Source organism: Bombus flavifrons, chromosome 8 (assembly GCF_040668555.2).
Source record: "Bombus flavifrons isolate JBK064 chromosome 8, iyBomFlav1_principal, whole genome shotgun sequence".
Lineage (NCBI taxonomy): Eukaryota > Metazoa > Arthropoda > Insecta > Hymenoptera > Apidae > Bombus > Bombus flavifrons.
In genome coordinates this window covers 9,593,521-9,610,551 of record NC_138449.1, presented here as the reverse complement: position 1 = coordinate 9,610,551, position 17,031 = coordinate 9,593,521, and the positions used below count along the sequence as shown (strand labels likewise).

General features: G+C 30.6%; 2 protein-coding genes and 1 pseudogene across 4 annotated transcripts; 2 read left to right on the top strand and 1 right to left on the bottom strand.

The window, feature by feature from the left end:
- The first annotated feature begins 2,381 nt into the window (after window positions 1-2,381).
- On the top strand, window positions 2,382-3,540 carry LOC138182634 (uncharacterized; annotated as a pseudogene).
- A 4,179-nt stretch (window positions 3,541-7,719) lies between these two features.
- Window positions 7,720-9,424, bottom strand: LOC138182633 (uncharacterized protein C18orf63-like). The gene is made up of 7 exons (XM_069118667.1): window positions 9,267-9,424; window positions 9,084-9,180; window positions 8,758-8,997; window positions 8,433-8,685; window positions 8,193-8,356; window positions 8,011-8,106; window positions 7,720-7,910 (listed from the first exon to the last, which is right to left on the bottom strand). The coding sequence occupies exons 1-7, from the start codon at window positions 9,419-9,421 to the stop codon at window positions 7,743-7,745; spliced, it is 1,173 nt and encodes a 390-aa protein (XP_068974768.1). The 5' UTR covers window positions 9,422-9,424; the 3' UTR covers window positions 7,720-7,742.
- A 3,613-nt stretch (window positions 9,425-13,037) lies between these two features.
- Window positions 13,038-16,407, top strand: LOC138182356 (polyubiquitin). 3 transcript variants are annotated; one of them, XM_069118099.1, is made up of 2 exons: window positions 13,038-13,500; window positions 15,249-16,407. In XM_069118099.1, the coding sequence occupies exons 1-2, from the start codon at window positions 13,038-13,040 to the stop codon at window positions 16,193-16,195; spliced, it is 1,410 nt and encodes a 469-aa protein (XP_068974200.1). In that variant the 3' UTR covers window positions 16,196-16,407. The 3 variants fall into 3 exon arrangements, with proteins under 3 accessions (XP_068974200.1, XP_068974198.1, XP_068974199.1); XM_069118097.1 differs by lacking the exon at window positions 13,038-13,500 and adding an exon at window positions 14,465-14,616; XM_069118098.1 differs by lacking the exon at window positions 13,038-13,500 and adding an exon at window positions 14,511-14,616 and having other exon boundaries at window positions 15,256-16,407.
- The last annotated feature ends 624 nt before the right edge of the window (window positions 16,408-17,031 follow it).

Sequence of the window (17,031 nt, the reverse complement as noted above, 5' to 3'; positions counted from 1 at the left end):
ACCGTCCTAAGTAAACACTCTATGTACAAGACGGGAAGCCCTTTTTTGAAGAAGGATAATTGCGAATTATTACACGTTTAATTTTACTTTATGGTACCATATACTTTATGGCGTATACCCAGCTTAGGTATTACTAATCGCGCATTATAATTAAAATATTTTTACATATAAGTACGCAGTAAAAACGAAGAACAGAGATATTCGGGCAAAATGCAATATACTAAGCTTGAAAAGCAGTAATATCTTGAAAAATAACGAGGGAAACGTTTTCGTCTGACAAATGCAAAAGAAAGTATCGACGAAGTAAAACCATTAAAATTGACGATATGTCTATGTATTGTTACTAACAATCCTGAAATTGCTAACGTGAATCCATCATTTTCATAATTGAATTTTCTAGAAGCTGTTAATATTCGTGTACAATGTAGCGGCGTATCTACGGTATCCGTTTACTCTCATTTCGCTTGCTTTTCTAATGTTTCTTTATTTTTCTCTAGCATCTTGCATTCGATGCGTCTTAGGCATCAAATATTCTGAGCTGGAAATCTAAACTGGCTTTTGTTGAGATAAATGTCATGTTGGTTCCTACATCCAGCGTTGGTGCAAGTGCTTGAGAATCTCTTCTATTTTTCCCCATGCGTCTCGTCTTCTTTATCTGAGTATCCGGCGTGTCGTAAATGGCTGTACAAGGTTGGAAAATACACAGCTATAAAAGTAATCTGTATGAACAATTGAATATCCAAGCCCAAACCCAAACCAATGTAACAACAGCTTTAAACAGCATCTGAAAAACTATAACATCCAAGAAAACAACTTGCGAATAAAAGTGTCGTATATCGAAAAATTCAAGGTTTAATTATAAATTGATATATAAAGATTACTCTGAACATTTTTCAATGATTTTCTATGCAATAATAGAATAATTCTATATAATAACTTTCTCCGTTTTCGTTTGCAACATTTACACTCTTTTTCATTTCTACAGTTCAAAAATCTCGCTTTTCATTCGATTCGCATTTTTTTCCGAAAGACGATATAAATATTTTTTCCCACGTACTTAACAAAGGAAGGTTGTAGGTATTCTTAAACGTTTGCAACCTTTCTCAAATTTTTTAACAGCTTTCCTAGGAAACATATTGTATATTAATTAACTGAATTTTAACATATATTCAGTATGTACATGTATGTGCAAATGAAATAATGTATATGCACTTGATTTAAAGAAATGGTGAAAAATTATGAAATTTAGTCCAAATACATCCTTCACCTCCTTTACTAAACTACGCTGTTATCGTGTACACCAAAAAAATGGCACCAAATACAAAATTCCAATCACTTGATCTCAGCGTTTAACGGTGGTCGGTTGACTCCTATTGCTATTTATTAAAATTGATTTCCTCCACAGGACTTTTCACATCATTGTATACAACTATGCCTACTCCTACGAAACAACTTCTTCCGCTCTTTTCTTCCCTTATCAAAATATAATTTTCCTAATCAAAATAATATATATCCATTAGAAATAGAAAGGGATACATCGAGTATTGTTCTCCTTTTATCCTCCTCTTTTTCCTTTTTTTTTTTTTCGCTGTCTCTTATCAGAATTCTATAATCCACACAAATCCACATCAAAATCTTTATTTCCCGCCAAACGCGCCTAACTGCAACGTTTCAGTGTAGGGAGTTTAGAATCTATAATTTGGCAAATATGTAATTACGCACGTGTTATACGCTATTTGACATTCTCTATCGTGAATTGTCCTTCGAAAGCTTTCCTATATTGTTTTATCAAAAAAATTTAGATTGACTTGTGTGCAACTATCTACCCTATTCTATAAATTATTTCAAGAAATGTAAGTATAACAGTTGTTTCTTGTTTGATGTATTATATGAAAATATATAATATTGTTATATCAGTAAATTCGTTATTTCCGTTGGATTGTAGGCATGTCTGTTTTTGGATTGGCAGCTGCAATAAATAAAGATATGTTTGAAACTATATATGAAGCATGTCCATCAGCACTATTGAATTCTCTAAATGATGATGTTACATCACTTTGCATTGCTGCTATGAAAGGTGATAAAATTTTATTTTTCGGTATAATAGAATTAGGATTTAATGTTTCAAAATATAGTAAGATATTACATTTTGTTTAAAATTGATACGATTACGATGCATAATACTGCTGGTAGAGTTTTTATTCATTTTTACCCTTAATTTTCAAATAGATGACTATACTTACAGTATGATGAAGCAGTCGATAGTACCAGAAATAAGAAACTTGGCAAAATATTTGAACACAGAAGATTATTGGAATGCTAACTCAGATAACATTCTTATAGAAAATGAACCAGATAACGAGGACTGTTTAACTCTTTAAAAACTAGTAGACGAAAATAATAGAAATAAGTCTCCTTTAAATGTTCATAAGATACCGATAGTTACATTTGATACTACAACGTGCAATAATGTCAACTGTAACAACAATGTCATAAAAGATCCAAATGAACTTTCAAAACATTGTGCATTAAGTTTAGAGACAAATCATTCAGAAAGTGTTCAGAGTTGTTTGATTTCACTCACATTGACTTGCAATTTGAACAAACTGTTGCCTACTTCGCCAAATATATATATTTTACACAAAATAAACATAATGAGGAAGTTAATTTGAATATGAAAGATGAAACAAAAGATAAACAATTATTTGTAAATGAAGATGAAGATGAAGTAATGCTAACTTGTTCAAAAAGTGGAAAGAATGTAAGCAAACTGCCTTTGCAGAGGTATATTAGTTATTGCTCTATATCATATACAAAACAAATATGATATTTTAATTTAACTGTATCGTTTGCAAAGATTACAGTCCATTCGGCCACAAGATTTAAATATTCAACACAAAGAAGATCTTGATACTACTCTTGAATATGTGCCTGAATTTAGTCCATTGCGCCAACAAAATATTCCTCCAACTATGAATGATGAAAATGTATTTGGGGAAAATGCACCAACACCACTGTGTTACAGGACACCCGGAAGAAGAGTAATTTTGAATTCAGAAGAAGCAAGGATGTTTGTTTTACTAAAACATTACGGATTAGGTCAATACGTGCCTATATTTCTCGAACAAGAAGTAAATATGTTATTAAATTATGTGTGTTTATATATATATATATATATATATATATATATATATATATATATATATATATACATATATATATACATATATATATATATATATATATATATTTTTATATATATATATATATATATATATATTTTTATATATATATATATATATATATATATTTTATACATATATATATATATATATATATATATATACATATATATATATATATATATATATATATGTATAAAATTTTATTATAAATTAATATTGCAAATTTATTTTCAGGTTGACATTCATTTGTGTTGAAGTGGTCACCACTTATAAGAAAACTCTACATCTGGTCTTTTTAGTTTCTCAAGCACTGAAGCCATCGACAGCGCATAGACAAAGGACTGCGAGGAAGTGAGACCATAAACAGTAGATAGGGGACGTTGGCTTCGGGCTTTTCAGTTATTGGGTAACACAGCTAGCGTGTGGATCTGGACCAGCTCAAATTGTATTCTTATTTATAATTACACTTATATTTAAATATATTTTCCGCCTTACAATTTATTCACGAGTTTTCTCTGATTACACATCGAATAACTTCAACAATTTGTTTATGGCTTTAACTAATGAAGATTTAATTGAAATTGGTATAAAAAATGAAGCTGACAGAAAAGCTATATTAGAAGTGATAAATAGATCATAAAAAATCAGTGATACAAAAAGAATTTATTACCTTTTATTAATTATATCTAATTATATATTATTATTTTGTTTGTTATATACTAAAGCTGCTTTAATGTATAAATGTAAAAATATAATATGTTATGTTATAGCATATTAGTATTATTTCTTATACTAACTTAGTACGCTTAAGAACATATATGATACATTTCTATTTTTGCTTATAAAGATACATTTACATACGGAATGGCTGTAAAATTGTTGTATTCTCGATGTGCGATAATACTTTATTAATAAGTACACTTTTCTTTCCTTTAGAATTATGTGGAATCGAACGCTCTTTTAGCCAATCACTCGATTCACTGTTCTTCATTTGATCCAACTGATTCATTTTTACCATTGTCTGCACAATATCGTTTTGATCTTATTTAATAAATTATTGAATAATTATATGTAATTTTAACTTACTCGTACAGAATTTAGGAACATAAATGCGTGTATACCGGTACAGACGAGCTGCTATCTTTATCAGATTTAGCTTTTGATAGTTTCTCCTTCAGTGTTAAATGTTTTTGTCTTTGATCTTTTTCCTGCGGCAGCTATTTTTAAATAGAGAAGATTATAAGCGAAGCACAAACGGTGAAAGCATAAATAAAAGAAAAAGTAAGCTATGATCTTTATGATTTGAAATATATAATACAGTTTCATTTTACTAATAATAAGGGGAATAAAACAATGAACAATTAGTTAGATGCGGAAAGAGTTAACTTTATTCAGATAAAATAAGATACATAATACAAATTAATGTTTAAATAAGTAACACTTAAAATACAAAAAAGCCAAAAATATACAGAAAAGATGTAATTGATTAGTTTAGTATTATGTTTCTATTTAGTAACTACTGTAGAAATAGTACTAAAAATAAAATATTTTATCATTTCCTGATATATACACTGAATTTAACGATACATGGTACCAAACATCTTAATGTGTGTATGTCAATTTAAGAAATTATAAAGTATATTTATTGAAGAGATATGAATAAGTTAATTTATACATGTGCGTACATTACGCGAAAAATGTACGGCTAATGGCTTTAATATTCTTTTGGCAAATTATGCATTTTTTGAAAGCAGCTGAACAGTACTGGCAAGTAGCTAGATGTCCACAAGGTAGAAATATAATTTCCGCTTCCCGTTCCGTGCAAACTTTACACGAACGAGCATCTTTCAATGCTCGATTTTCTTGCTCCAGAGCAGCTAAAATAGTAAACAGTATATTTAAATATAGTATATAATAAAATTTATTATATGTATACGGATTTCATACAAATTAACGAATTTGTGATCAATCTATGTTTTTATTTTTATTACTTACCAATTTTCTCCATGAGAGTCATTTCATTAGTATCATTTTCACTATTGGATCTCTCAGGATTTTCATCTGCAATTTCTATTTCTGCCTGAAATAAATATAATGTACATAAGTATATATTGGAATTATTAATTATACACAGTGTTAATTATATATATTGTTCAGGGTTTAAGTTTTTGTACTTACTTCTGCAGAAGTTTCATATCTCTTCTTGCCTGTTACTTTATTAACATATTCCCAGCCCCGTACTGCTAATAAATAACAACATCTGGGAGACAAAATCGCATGCTCTTTCCATGGTACTTCATCTGCTTTCCAAATTCCTATACTAAGTCCACAATGGTAACAGGTAGTGAAATCACGTATTCCGGTGTAGTAGAAGCCTGCATCGGCTAATTCTTCACTTGTCTGTTTCATATGTGTAGGCCATGTTGCGAATGAATTTAATCTGGATTCGTAACTAGCATAATCCAATATTTCTGGTTTCTTAACTTCTTTTAGTCCCAAACGGCTAAGTTCATATCCCGTTGGGTCTCGTAAATATCTTAAAAATTGATGGTCATTAAAATCAAATGATTCTTGATATTGTAAACCATAACGACAAGATATATTTCGATTTGTTTGTTTTGTCTGCAGAACTTTATCAGGATCTGCTCCAATTGCTACATTATCACAATGTTCATTGCGGATAAATCTGCACTTTGGAGAACGCATCTCATGAATCTGCATGGGAATATCACCCTTTAGCCAGAGATTTACCACCAATTGACATTCAAAGCACCGTACTACATCCGTGTCGCCTGTATAGTAGAATCCTGCAGCTGCAAGACTGACAGGGTCAATGAAAGATTTAGGCCAATTTCGAAAACTCCAACGTCTCGCTGCTTCAAAACGATAATCATCATTATTTTCTTGGATGCCACGCGGCGTTGGATGAACCGGCGGCATTGGATGAACCGGCGGCATTGGATGAACCGGCGGCATTGGATGAACCGGTGGCATTGGATGAACCAGCGGAATTGGATAAACCAGCTGCATTGGATGAACCAGCGCCATTGGATAAACCGGCGGCATTGATGCCGTCGGCGGTATCGGTGATGTTGAATGAGTCACCCTTGCTGAAGATACAGGGTATGGTAAATGAACTATAGTTATTGGAAATACCATGGATGTTGAAGGTACGGCTAACTCATCCGCCGATGTTGAGTCAGCCGATGAAGTTGAATCATCCGACGAATGTGAATCTCCATTTTCTGCAGATTCTAAATCATGTCCCATTAATTGTGGGGAGTTATTTGTGGGATCCATTTTGTCCAAATTATGATTTAATGCACCTCCGATCCTATTTAAAAGAAAAAGAAATTGAAATATTCATTAATTGTAACAAGCCGATATTATCGAAGTAATCTCAGTCCGTGTTTTTTAGCGCAAAAGTTAAAAATTGTCTTTGAAGAATTACAGCGATTTTATTTGATATTTGAAGCGTTTGAGGGATCCCGTAACTTTCTGTACAGTCTACATAAATACTTTCGCTATGATATTTTGACTTACAAATGGTAGAACGTTTTTAGTTAACTTATTTTCGAGAAATATTATACGTGTACAATTAATCAAACAGAAATATATTACAGACAAAACTTACGAATATCAGTTGTTCACGTTCTGCTTCAACAGCTCACCAACTCTTCAAATGGAATTTTGACAAAGATTTAATACTTTATTCTTGTATGTCTTAAATTTTTAGATTTACTAAAACTGCACTAGCGTACGAACGAGGCGCACAAACTCTTCGACCATCAGTGGAATACTGAACCTTGCTGCTAGTATGTTACCTGTTTTCCACAAATCTTATCCCTGACCACCAGTACCCTTCAATGCACTAAGAGACATCCAGTGTGCGGAGTGGGCATGTTGTCGACCAATCAAATTTCATCGATGCTCCGTCCCTTACTGTACTGTACTGTACTGTACTGTGTAAAATAAACGATGCTCGCTAGGTACAGCGTGAAAATATATCTCTTATTTACTCAACTTCGAAAATGATGCCGCTTTTGAAGGAATTCTTATTTGCTCCGTTTTTACTTGGCAATATTAACACGTTGTTTAAAATATCAGTAAAAACTGCTACGGAGCCTAGAGAGTCAAAGAGAACGACAAAAAATTACAATTCATTATTAACAGATGTAATAAAAGAGGAAATGATAATAGATGCTTGCTAAGATGTTCTAATCGAGTTTCGTAATATCTCTATTTCGACATCGTCTTCCTACAATTCTTACCGGAATTTCTATATCGTTCTGCTTCAGATTTGCAATATTCGTCAAATCCTAATCTGTACATTAATTCTGTCTTGTCGTCACCGTCCTAAGTAAACACTCTATGTACAAGACGGGAAGCCCTTTTTTGAAGAAGGATAATTGCGAATCATTACACGTTTAATTTTACTTTATGGTACCATATACTTAATGTCGTATACCCAGCCTCGGTATTACTAACCGCGCATTATAATTAAAATATTTTTACATTTTACATTTTACATTTCTATTTTTGCTTATAAAGATACATTTACATACGGAATGGCTGTAAAATTGTTGTATTCTTGATGTGCGATAATACTTTATTAATAAGTACACTTTTCTTTCCTTTAGAATTATGTGGAATCGAACGCTCTTTTAGCCAATCACTCGATTCACTGTTCTTCATTTGATCCAACTGATTCATTTTTACCATTGTCTGCACAATATCGTTTTGATCTTATTTAATAAATTATTGAATAATTATATGTAATTTTAACTTAATCGTACAGAATTTAGGAACATAAATGCGTGTATACCGGTACAGACGAGCTGCTATCTTTATCAGATTTAGCTTTTGATAGTTTCTCCTTCAGTGTTAAATGTTTTTGTCTTTGATCTTTTTCCTGCGGTAGCTATTTTTAAATAGAGAAGATCATAAGCGTAGCATAAACAGAGAAAGATAAAATATATCTTACATAGAAAATGTAGAATAAGATACCCCTTTTGTCTTAGCATAAGAATTCATGTTTTGAATTTTAAAATATGTAGAAATTCTTTCCTCTGATACAGTAAAATTTGGGTTTCTTGATGTATTAACTGTGATAAAATTATTTTCCACATTTTGTATAGATGAATTTTGCATAGTATTTAAACATTGAATACCTATGAAATTTATTTTATAATTCAAGTAATTACAATTTTTAGGTATATTTGTACAGGTATATTATTATCTTAGTACCACTTTGATTTTCTTTCACATCCCTGTTGTCTAATTTTGCTCTCATATTTTCATGAAATTGTACATTATGAATTTGATGAATTTTGGTTAATTGTGTTCTTAATGATGTAGCAGTAATTACATCTTTTGTCAACCCATCTATACATTTATCAGAAAATTCTAATTGTGAGATAATATTACCCTTTTCCTTAAGATATGTACTTAATCCTCTGTCCTTTGGTGATGCATCGCTTGATTTTATATTTAAAGATTTCTGTATATAATGGAGAATAGATTTTATTTACGACTATTGAATAGAAATTATTAAATATTCTGTGTAACTCACTGTATCAAACAGGGTATCTTTGGATATCTGTATCCGTTTACCACAAACTCCAGGTAATTTCATAAGCATATCAGATAAAAAATGTGTAATTGTAGATTCTTTTTCTCTATTTGGAATAATTTCTAATGGACTACTTGCTACACACATATGAGGATATGTAAAAACCTTAGATTTGGAAATCAAAAATTTAATTTCATAAAATAAAATTCCACCTTTATCTTTTGGTAAATAATATCCATACTAAAACGTTATACATACATATATATACAAAAATATATTTGAAAGTAAATTGCAAGATGAATAAACATAGGTATTGTCATTTATACCATATTTTTCCAGTGTCTACGTAATTGGTCATAATCTTTAAAAGCACATTTCGCTGGAAGTTCTTTAGACACAGATAATAGTTTGCCTTTTTTTGTACTACAGAAATTAAAAAATTTTATATTAAACCAAATACACATATATATTCCATATATATTCCACTAAATGAAATAAATTATTGTTACCTTGGTAATACATGTACAAATGGAAGATTATAACGAGATAAATCGACGTATCCTTTAGGGTCTGCTAAAAAATGTGATATAATAGATGGTGAAAGATAGTCTTCAAGTTTTATATATGGAATTTTAAGTATTTCTGCATGAAGTTGCAAACACATTTTCCTATCTAAAAACTTTTTAACGTTAATATATTTCACATTTTTTAATATTAGTTGTACAGTTTCATTTTACTAACAATAAGGGGAATAAAACAAAGAACAATTAGTTAGATGCAGAAAAAGTTTACTATATTCAGATAAAACAAGATACATAATTCAAATTAATGTGTAATTACGTAATACTTAAAATACAAAAAAAGCCAAAAATGTACAGAAAAAATGTAATTGATTAGTTTATTATTATGTTTCTATTTAGTAATTACTGTAGAAATAGTACTAAAAATAAAATATTTTATCATTTCCTGATATATACACTGAATTTAACGATACATGGTACCAAACATCTTAATGTGTGTATTTTATTATTATAATTTAAAAAATTATAAAGTATATTTATTTAAGAGATATGAATAAGCTAATTTATACATGCGGGTGCATTACACCAAAAATGTACGGTTAATGGCTTTAATATCTTTCCGGCAAATTATGCATTTTGTGAAAGCCGGTGTTTTTTAGCGCAAAAGTTAAAAATTGTCTTTGAAGAATTACAGCGATTTTATTTGATATTTGAAGCGTTTGAGGAATCCCGAAACTTTCTGTACAGTCTACATAAATTCTTTCGCTATGATATTTTGACTTACAAATGGTAAAACGTTTTTAGTTAACTTATTTTCGAGAAATATTATACGTGTACAATTAATCAAACAGAAATATATTACAGACAAAACTTACGAATATCAGTTGTTCGCGTTCCGCTTCAACAGCTCACCAACTCTTCAAATGGAATTTTGGCAAAGATTTAATACTTTATTCTTGTATGTCTTAAATTTTTAGATTTACTAAAACTGCACTAGCGTACGAACGAGCCACACAAACTCTTTGATCAGCACTGAAATATTGCACCATGTTGCTTTTACGTACTGAGAAGGTACTACCTGTCTTTTACAAATCTTATCTCTACGACATTACCTGGTAGCAATATTACTATTAATGTATTGTACTGTATTATCATTGTTGTGTGGATATATTGTGGAGTAGAAGGATAATTTCTGTCGTAAATAGTATTATCTAAAATCTCAGGCAAACATTCAGTGTCTAATTTTACTTTATAACACTAGCGTATACCCAGCCTCGGTATTACTAATCGCGCATTATAATTAAAATATTTTTACAAATAAGTACGCAGTTTTTCAATATATGATACATCTCACTCAGGGTTTCTGCAGAAAAATTCAATCGTTTGTAACATTTTATAAATTTATTTTGAGATAAAGTTCTGTCGCGATGAGAATAGTAAAACGCTGTAGCATTATATTATAACACATTATAGATTTTATATCATATTATATATCGCAATCATATATCGTCGTTGGCACTTTTCGCAAATGTTCCTTGCAACAATATACCATCGTTTGGCATTAAAAGTGTTAACTGCGTATGCACTAGATGATAGTAAAAACGAAGAATAAAGATATTCGGGCAAAACGCAATATACTAAGCTTGAAAAGCAGTAATATCTTGAAAAATAACGAGGGAAACGTTCTCGTATGACAAATGCAAAAAAAAGTATCGACGAAGTAAAACCATTAAAATTAACGATATGTCTATGTTTTGTTACTAACAATCCTGAAATTGCTAAAGTGAGTCATCATTCTCATAATTGAATTTTCTAGCAGCTGTTTATATTCGTGTACAATGTAGCGGCGTATCTACGGTATCCGTTTACTCTCATTTCGCTTGTTTTTCTATTTTTTTTTTATTTTTCTCTAGTATCTTGCATTTTATGCATCTTAGGCACCAAAGATTCTTAGGGCTACAAGTGGACGTCCTGAAATTTCCATTTTTGTTGTATCTTGCAGTAAGTTTCTAATTCCTAAGAAAAAAAAAAGTGGAATTTCCAAAGAAAAATTTTTCTATTTATAACGGTACTAATATAGGTGGTGCGTTTCTTATCGGCTTTATTACTCTTGCGAAAATTCAGTTATAATTCTAAACATTCTAAATGGATCCTTCATCACTCGAAATAAGTCATCCTTCAATACAATCGAGTGTAAAAATATTTTTTAAAGGCGACCCATGAGCAGGTAATTTTATTTTCCTCCCTTTTCTGCCCGTATGTCTGAGAAGGAAACCTGTTTATGATTAACATGCAGCGAGCCTCTATTGTGTATTACATAGAGAAATTTCAAGACCTATAACAAAATGTTTAAATCAACTTCGTAGCGATATAAAGCTTTTATATTTTTGTACTTTGAAAAAATACATTATTATTATACTTTGAAAAATAAATTATTCCGTATAACACCTATTACTATTTATTAAAATTGATTACCTCCACAGGACTTTTCAGATCTGTGTATACAACTATGCCTACGACTACGAAACAAGTTCTTCTGTTCTTTTCTTCTCTTACCAAAATGTAATTTTCTTAATCAAAATAATATATATCCATTAGAAATAGAAAGGGATACATCGAAATTTGTTCCCCCTTTCTCTCTCTCTCTTCTATTTTCACTGTCTCTTATTAGAATTCTATAATGCATACCAGGGCCGGCGTGACTTTTTGTGGGGCCAACTTCAAAACTTTCGCGGGTCTGAATACACATTCAAATCCTACATTTAAATTTTATAACGAGGAATTATTTATTTACAAATGCTGTTACATATTATATATTTTTATAAGCAGTTTTTTAAACAAATCCAAGTAATATTTTTTCACATCCATAATTCACTTTCAAGGGGTAAAAAATTCAATAAAAGTACAAAATCTGTAATCATATATGACTTTTGCAAAAAACTATTGATGTAGTTTAATTTCTCTAAAAGTACATTTCTCTGAAAACGCCTGGATTTTTATCTGAAGTAATTTCCAGGATATGAGGACTTTCTGGAGTTACACTGAACTTTGATGATTTTTGTCACTCCTTTAAACTGAATCATCGCTACTAAAATAATGTCTTACATCTGTCAATGGTATCATCATTCTGTAAAAAGTTAATCAAAATAGGTGTTTTTTAATTGGGTACTTTTTGTAGACCGCGGGGCCTTTCGAAAGGCGAGCCCGGGTTCCGGCGAAAGCGCTGAACCTATCTTGCGCCGGCCCTGATCCACACAAACTCACATGAAAATCTTTATTTCCCACCAAATGCGTCTGTAATACCTGACTTCAATGTTTCAATGTAGAAAATTTAGAACCTATAATTTGGCAAATATGTATATATGTACAAGTTGTACATTATTTAACATTATTTAGTGTGAATAACCTTTCGAATGCTTTTGTATAGTTGTTTATCAAAGAAACTTAAATCGACTTGTGTTGCAAATATCTACCCTATTCTATAAATTACTTCAAAAAGTATAAATATAACAGCTGTTTCTTCCATATTTATGTAAGAAAATATTAGATGAGTTTTCAAATAATCGATATTCTGTGATGCCATCATTTTGTTTAACAAAATTTGAGCTGATTGATGTTTTTATAAATTAAAAAGATATACAAAATGTTATGATTACAGAATGTTTATTTTAGGATTTATTACCACAGCATATTTTTTTGTAATATTGTATATTAATATGCTGTTTTTGTCTTTTTGTACAGTTCCCCAGATCTACCAACATGCAGATCTTCGTTAAGACCTTAACAGGGAAAACTATTACTCTTGAAGTTGAAGCTTCTGACACAATAGAGAATGTGAAAGCTAAGATCCAAGACAAAGAAGGTATTCCTCCAGACCAGCAACGTTTGATTTTTGCTGGCAAACAACTAGAAGATGGAAGAACTCTTTCAGATTATAACATCCAGAAAGAGTCCACGCTCCATTTAGTGTTGAGACTTCGCGGAGGAATGCAGATCTTTGTTAAAACACTTACTGGTAAAACCATTACCTTGGAAGTAGAAGCTTCTGACACAATAGAGAATGTGAAAGCTAAGATCCAAGACAAAGAGGGTATTCCTCCAGACCAGCAGCGTTTGATCTTTGCTGGCAAACAACTAGAAGATGGAAGAACTCTTTCAGATTATAACATCCAAAAGGAGTCTACACTACATTTGGTTTTAAGACTTCGAGGGGGAAACCACAGTTACTCTATAGAGCACCATATTTCACATAAAGATTGGTTACTTCAATTTGCCATTGAAGATGCTAATCTTTCTAAGAACAAGGTGAACCTGTGCTACAGTTAGTAACATGATAAAGAGTTGTGTCCTTAATCTGCCTTGATACAAAAGTCAGTCGGCTGTGTTTAGTGAAATTGATAGTATTGATAGCTCCATTATATTACTTTTTTATGTATATTTCATATTTGCTACTACTTGCTATCACTATATGAGTCTATATTCTTTATTTATTCATGTGTAATGACAAGATTAGCAAGTTGTATTGACCCAATTATATGTAACTATATATTCTTGTAACGCATTTATGTTCATTAAACAATTATAAATACATTCCTGGCATAAACAGTTTGTCTGTGTTACCTCTTATTTACTCTATTATAATATTATATATATATTATATATATTATATATATATATTATATATATATTATATATATTATATATATATTATATATATTATACATATATTATATATATATAGTATATTTGAATATTGTTTGTTGTGAACAAATTTTGGTCTAAAGTTTTTCAATTTACCATTGTATATTGGAGTGTATAATTTGCGTTTGTATATTTCATTTGTAATGATTTTGGACAATTGGAAATGATATTTTTCGAAAATATGTATGTCTGTATGTGTGTGTATGAGACAGGTTCCCAATATGTAAGATTTGGAAAATTTAAAAAATATCTCAAATATATTTGTTTCATGACAAATATATCAAATTTAATTGCTTTCATGAATGTTAACTTTACAACTTACTTAAACATTTAAATTTATTATATTTGCAATAACTTGTATACAAGATTTTTCTAAGAGAAGGATAACTAATTTTACAGTATTCAAATTTTTTTTATAGTTTTCTATCGGTTTAAGCTAGGGAATTTAAAACTTACGTTTAGTAATATCAGAGACATATGTGGTATTAAATACCTAGGATCTACATATATGTATGTTTTACGTCATTTCACGTCCCTTTCTCTGGCTTACTTTACTATATTGTCTACCAAAGACAACGTTCGTCGGAATCTGACTTTTTGAAGAACTTAACTTGCTTTACGAATTATTTGGAAGCGTGTAAGTATATTGCATAGTTATTTTTTTTATAATTGTGCATAAGACTCTTAATAAGTTATTAAATAATCAATATTTTGCAATTCTATTGTTAAGTCTTCATTTTGCATTTGCAGCATTCGAATCTATTAACATTTTCCTAAATCGGTTTCCAACTGCGTCATGTAACATCGATTACATTCCATTACACTACAAAAAACAGTTCATTTACAAATCTAATGCAAAAGCTTGTTCCTTTTATGACATACTTATATATATATATATATTATTTCAAGAAATTCATCCAATTAAGAGTTACATAGTGACATTCCACTTCTTGTACATTGTTCAATCTTTTTGCAACTTCGATTAGGACACCATTTTGATACATTATTAATCCATTACTTAGCGTTAACCATATGTTTAATTTTAAATCATATTTTATTATTATATAAACAATGCAATACTTGAAGAGTAATAAACAAATTCTTCAAGAAAATAACAATATTTCAATAGAGTAACATTATACAAAAAATATTCATTCTTTCCATCTTCCTTTAACAAATAAGAATTAAAATTTCTGTTACACTATTATCATCCCATGTCATTAATCTTGTGATGCTTACGTCTATTTTCTTCATTGTTTCTTTATATAGTTTTCAGATCTACCAACATGCAGATCTTCGTTAAAACGTTAACAGGAAAAACTATTACTCTTGAAGTTGAAGCTTCTGATACAATAGAGAATGTGAAAGCTAAGATCCAAGACAAAGAAGGTATTCCTCCAGACCAGCAGCGTTTAATCTTTGCTGGCAAACAACTAGAAGATGGAAGAACTCTTTCAGATTATAACATCCAGAAAGAGTCCACGCTCCATTTAGTATTGAGACTTCGCGGAGGGATGCAGATTTTTGTCAAAACACTTACTGGTAAAACCATTACCTTGGAAGTTGAAGCATCTGACACAATAGAGAATGTTAAGGCTAAAATTCAGGACAAAGAGGGTATTCCTCCAGACCAGCAGCGTTTGATCTTTGCTGGCAAACAATTAGAAGATGGAAGAACTCTTTCAGATTATAACATCCAGAAAGAGTCCACACTCCATTTAGTGTTGAGACTTCGCGGAGGAATGCAGATCTTTGTCAAAACACTTACTGGTAAAACCATTACCTTGGAAGTAGAAGCTTCTGACACAATAGAGAATGTGAAGGCTAAAATCCAAGACAAAGAGGGTATTCCTCCAGACCAGCAGCGTTTGATCTTTGCTGGCAAACAACTAGAAGATGGAAGAACTCTTTCAGATTATAACATCCAGAAAGAGTCTACACTCCATTTAGTGTTGAGACTTCGCGGAGGAATGCAGATCTTTGTAAAAACACTTACTGGAAAAACCATTACCTTGGAAGTAGAAGCATCTGATACAATAGAGAATGTTAAGGCTAAAATTCAGGACAAAGAGGGTATTCCTCCAGACCAGCAGCGTTTGATCTTTGCTGGCAAACAATTGGAAGATGGAAGAACTCTTTCAGATTATAACATCCAGAAAGAGTCCACACTCCATTTAGTGTTGAGACTTCGTGGAGGAAGTTCCAAGCTATTTTAAGAGTACAATCTATCGGAAATGTTTAGTAAAATTGGTAGTATTGATAGAGTTATTTCACTTTACTTTTTTTATGCTTATTTCATATTTAGCACTGCTTCTATAAACTTATCAATGTGTAATATCAAAAAGGACAAATTGTAACTATGCAATTGCATATGTATATTTACACATTCTTGTAATGCAATTTTGTTCATTAAATATTTACTAATATATTTCTGGTATAGAGATATTTGTGTCTTTCCTTCCTTATTTAATGGAAATATTGATTCAAATATTATCTATTATTAATGTTGTATTATATATTTTCTGGTCTAATACTGTGTAAATCAATATATCTATTTTGTTTTGGTACTTAATTTACAATCTCTGCTTTGATAGAATGTTACATCCAAACGTTTTCTGTATATTTACGTATTTTAAGTACGCATATTGAACAAACAATTAAAAAATTTTGCCTCGTTTTCCTTTAATTCCTTTAAACATGGAACCAAATGCTGTTTCAAGAAGTCTGGCAACAATAAAAGAATTTATCTGACATATATATATATATATAAAATAACGCATATAAAGAAAATATATTTTTCTATCGTTTTGGTAACAGGTTGCCATATTCATGGCTGCCTTTGCAATTCAGCAAATTTACGATATGAAAGCGAACGCAAGACGTGGCGGAAAGTTAACACAAAACGCTCGTATGTATTGCAAGAATATCAAAGAATTGCAAGGTATTTGTTCCGGGCTTAAACGTATAATGCGTAATTGAGTATATCTAAAAAGCAAATATACTTTTGAAATAAGTATTAAAATCTATACTATATCTAAATGTACACAAAGAA

Bases quoted from the DNA above. Each gene is read 5' to 3' on its own strand.
- LOC138182633 (XM_069118667.1), bottom strand. From the start codon at position 9,421: ATGTGTTTGCAACTTCATGCAGAAATACTTAAAATTCCATATATAAAA. The intron at 8,998-9,083 runs GTATAAATGACA...ATAACGTTTTAG, and splicing joins GTAGACACTGGAAAAATATG to TATGGATATTATTTACCAAA. The intron at 8,357-8,432 runs GTACTAAGATAA...TAAATTTCATAG, and splicing joins TGTGAAAGAAAATCAAAGTG to GTATTCAATGTTTAAATACT.
- LOC138182356 (XM_069118099.1), top strand. From the start codon at position 13,038: ATGCAGATCTTCGTTAAGACCTTAACAGGGAAAACTATTACTCTTGAA. The intron at 13,501-15,248 runs GTTACTCTATAG...TTCTTTATATAG, and splicing joins ACTTCGAGGGGGAAACCACA to TTTTCAGATCTACCAACATG.